This window comes from Leuciscus leuciscus (genome assembly GCF_965113295.1).
Source record: "Leuciscus leuciscus genome assembly, chromosome: 9".
Classification (NCBI taxonomy): domain Eukaryota; kingdom Metazoa; phylum Chordata; class Actinopteri; order Cypriniformes; family Leuciscidae; genus Leuciscus; species Leuciscus leuciscus.
Genome location: NC_138733.1, coordinates 4,091,082 through 4,096,081, shown reverse-complemented (window position 1 = coordinate 4,096,081; position 5,000 = coordinate 4,091,082). Strand labels below are relative to the sequence as shown.

Sequence of the window (5,000 nt, the reverse complement as noted above, 5' to 3'; positions counted from 1 at the left end):
ATCGCAGCATTTCTTGGCCAAGGACCGCCCAAGAGGACGTTTGACTGACATGTAACACAACCAATCACAGTTTGTTTTGTACCGCGTCATATTTAGGGGCGTGACAATATAATGTTGATGTCCCTACAATAACAGACCGGCGTGCATCTAATAAATTATTCATTCAAGAACCTTGTGCAAGTTTACTGCATCAATGGAGCCGCGAACTTCACATACTTTTGAAAATACAGCGTTTAGTTGATCGTGGTAAGCGCTCATTGTCTCAGTTGTAAAAACAACGGCTTTCTTCTTCCACGAGGGGTTTTGGCGTCATGACATTTGTTTCCCGGCGGACCGAAAATAAACGCGACACTCGCGCCCCCCGGAAATCCGATAAAATTCAACCAATCAGATGACGACTTCGACATTCCTGAAGTGTTTCCAGTTAAGTGTACCATATGCATCAGACGTTTAGCCAGCGTTCCGTGGGCGTGATGTCTGAGGCTGAGACTAACTAAGTAATGCAATTAGTTACTTTTTTGGGGAGTAACGCAATATTGTAATGTATTACTTTTAAAAGTAACTTTCCAAAACATTGTTCATTTCATATCTATTTAAATTTTAGTTTTAGTAAACAATAACAACACTGACATCCAGAACTGGAACTATCGTGATTATAATAAGTGACGGAAGGTGGATTTTACCACAAGTGATATAGTGAACTGAAGCCAAAACAACGGCAATATAAATATATATTATGAAAGGCACATACATTCAATAAATACTTACATTTATTAATAATAATGATCACATTTCTTTCATCAAGTAGCATAATTCATTGGCCTAACTGTATGATGTTTACGGCCGATGCATTGAAAGCCTAATGATGTCGTTTGACACACCCACCAGAATGACATCACGTGTGGCGTCATGAATAGGGATGTCAGACAGATGTAAGCCCCGCCCCATGAGCTCCTCCAGCCTATCAACACGTGGCGAGCCCAGGAACATGATGGAGTTCGATTCAGGGAGGTGAAGCATCTGACCTTTGAGCTCCATCACCTGAAAGAGAACCACACACACACATATAAGGAAAGGAAAGTAAAGTGCTGAAATGGAAAAGCAAATATGCATATCATTTTACAAATTTAATTTATTTGCAGAGAATTAATATTAATGCAATAAGCTCGATGAGTTGGTGTTGCTATGAAGACACACTCGCATGAATATGTTTACATGGTTGTCAAGAAAAACAACAAAGAATATCGGATTTTAGTGCTGTATATTTCACATCTGACACACACACACACACACACACACACACACACCCACACACCCACTCTCTCTCTCTCTCTCTCTCTCTCACTGGATCTCATCACATCACTCGAAAAGAGAGAGAGAGAGAGAGAGAGAGAGAGAGAGAGAGAGAGAGAGAGAGAGAGAGAGAGAGAGAGAGAGAGAGAGCGAGAGCGAGAGAGAGGCTGTTCTTTTATTAGGATTCAGTTGCTATGGTTGAATTCTTTAACAACTATTCAATGTTCTTTGCATGTTTTATGAGAATGTATCTAGAATATGCAATGAATCTGCATTTGTAAGGAGAATGCACCTCTAATTCGTCTGCATGCAGCGCTGAAATGTTATTTCAGTGTGTAACTCATCCTGTACAATTTGTGAATGTTTCCTCAGATCATGAGTCTTGGTAATTAATTCGATTTTTTGATTTTGTAAGTAAAACAAAGATTATGTTTTAAAAACATAATTCTATTTTAGTCTTACTACTTCAAAACTTCGTTTAATTCAATATGTTACTTGACCCAACTCTAAAAAAAAGTGTTTGTGTGTGTGTGTGTGTGTTTGAGTGTGTGTGTGTGTGTGTGTGTGTGTGTTTGAGTGTGTATAGATATGAACACTTGAAACCTGACAGCAAAACTGCACGGTATTCAAGTATGTGTGTATCTGCTGGATTAAGGACACAGTCCTGTTATCGCCATAGAAACAGGGAAGTTTCAGAGTTATGAGTTGAAGTACAGAAGTGTACACACACACACACACACACACACACACACACACACACACACACACACACACACACGGCCCAGTCTTGCAGCATACTGCATTATTTAAGCAGAACTCCCCAACTCTGCATAATACATTTACGCAGCCGGGACCGAGGCGAGGAAACACACACACACACACACACATGCATTTTCGTAAACATAATCACAGTTCTTCGTAATTAACTTTCTTTTGACATCCCAAATTCTCTTTTGTTTCTATCAGAGCACTTGAAAACGCAGACGGTGTGTGAAATCGATATATTTGTCCTGTTATGTAACCGGCGGTGGACTGTGATGCTCAGGGTCACCGTACAGTCACACAGGGACACGTTCAAGGTTTGTGGTTTTTTCACCTGTTTTCTGGACCAACAGGTGAAAATGGTGTGTCTGATAACTTAGTTCTAGTTTCAGATTGATATGCTTTTATAAATGAGGGATTTTAAAAAGATATTGAGTTAACACACTTAACACTGCAGTCCTTACCAACCCCCGTACTAAACATAACCCACACTCAGAGTAAATAATAACCCCCGTACTAAAACATAACCCACACTCAGAGTAAATAATGACCCCCGTATTAAACATAACCCACACTCAGAGTAAATAATAACCCCCATACTAAACATAACCCACACTCAGAGTAAATAATAACCACCGTACTAAACATAACCCACACTCAGAGTAAATAATAACCCCCGTACTAAACATAACCCACACTCAGAGTAAATAATAACCCCCGTACTAAACATAACCCACACTCAGAGTAAATAATAACCCCCGTACTAAACATAACCCACACTCAGAGTAAATAATAACCCCCGTACTAAACATAACCCACACTCAGAGTAAATAATAACCCCCGTACTAAACATAACCCACACTCAGAGTAAATAATAACCCCCGTACTAAACATAACCCACACTCAGAGTAAATAATAACCCCCGTACTAAACATAACCCACACTCAGAGTAAATAATAACCCCCGTAATAAACATAACCCACACTCAGAGTAAATAATAACCCCCGTACTAAACATAACCCACACTCAGAGTAAATAATAACCCCCGTACTAAACATAACCCACACTCAGAGTAAATAATAACCCCTGTACTAAACATAACCCACACTCAGAGTAAATAATAACCACGGTAATAAACATAACCCACACTCAGAGTAAATAATAACCCCCGTACTAAACATAACCCACACTCAGAGTAAATAATAACCCCCGTACTAAACATAACCCACACTCAGAGTAAATAATAACCCCCGTACTAAACATAACCCACACTCAGAGTAAATAATAACCACGGTAATAAACATAACCCACACTCAGAATAAATAATAATCCCCGTACTAAACATAACCCACACTCAGAGTAAATAATAACCACGGTAATAAACATAACCCACACTCAGAGTAAATAATAACCCCCGTACTAAACATAACCCACACTCAGAGTAAATAATAACCCCCGTACTAAACATAACCCACACTCAGAATAAATAATAATCCCCGTACTAAACATAACCCACACTCAGAGTAAATAATAACCCCCGTACTAAACATAACCCACACTCAGAGTAAATAATAACCCCCGTACTAAACATAACCCACACTCAGAGTAAATAATAACCCCTGTACTAAACATAACCCACACTCAGAGTAAATAATAACCCCCGTACTAAACATAACCCACACTCAGAGTAAATAATAACCCCTGTACTAAACATAACCCACACTCAGAGTAAATAATAACCACGGTAATAAACATAACCCACACTCAGAGTAAATAATAACCCCCGTACTAAACATAACCCACACTCAGAGTAAATAATAACCCCCGTACTAAACATAACCCACACTCAGAGTAAATAATAACCCCCGTACTAAACATAACCCACACTCAGAGTAAATAATAACCACGGTAATAAACATAACCCACACTCAGAGTAAATAATAACCCCCGTACTAAACATAACCCACACTCAGAGTAAATAATAACCCCTGTACTAAACATAACCCACACTCAGAGTAAATAATAACCACAGTAATAAACATAACCCACACTCAGAGTAAATAATAACCCCCGTACTAAACATAACCCACACTCAGAGTAAATAATAACCCCCGTACTAAACATAACCCACACTCAGAGTAAATAATAACCCCCGTACTAAACATAACCCACACTCAGAGTAAATAATAACCCCTGTACTAAACATAACCCACACTCAGAGTAAATAATAACCACGGTAATAAACATAACCCACACTCAGAGTAAATAATAACCCCCATACTAAACATAACCCACACTCAGAGTAAATAATAACCCCCGTACTAAACAGAACCCACACTCAGAGTAAATAATAACCCCGTACTAAACATAACCCACACTCAGAGTAAATAATAACCCCCGTACTAAACATAACCCACACTCAGAGTAAATAATAACCCCCGTACTAAACAGAACCCACACTCAGAGTAAATAATAACCCCCGTACTAAACAGAACCCACACTCAGAGTAAATAATAACCCCCGTACTAAACATAACCCACACTCAGAGTAAATAATAACCCCCGTACTAAACATAACCCACACTCAGAGTAAATAATAACCACCGTACTAAACATAACCCACACTCAGAGTAAATAATAACCCCTGTACTAAACATAACCCACACTCAGAGTAAATAATAACCCCCGTACTAAAACATAACCCACACTCAGAGTAAATAATGACCCCCGTATTAAACATAACCCACACTCAGAGTAAATAATAACCCCCATACTAAACATAACCCACACTCAGAGTAAATAATAACCACCGTACTAAACATAACTCAAACTCAGAGTAAATAATAACCCCCGTACTAAACATAACTCAAACTCAGAGTAAATAATAACCCCCATACTAAACATAACCCACACTCAGAGTAAATAATAACCCCCATACTAAACATA

General features: G+C 38.7%; 1 protein-coding gene across 1 annotated transcript in view; it reads right to left on the bottom strand.

Annotated features, from left to right (window-relative positions):
* Positions 1-5,000, bottom strand: part of gucy1a2 (guanylate cyclase 1, soluble, alpha 2) — a 36,974-nt gene that overhangs the window by 14,940 nt on the left and 17,034 nt on the right. The window contains 1 exon segment of the mRNA XM_082180008.1: positions 886-1,041. Coding sequence (XP_082036134.1) covers positions 886-1,041 — 156 coding nt within the window.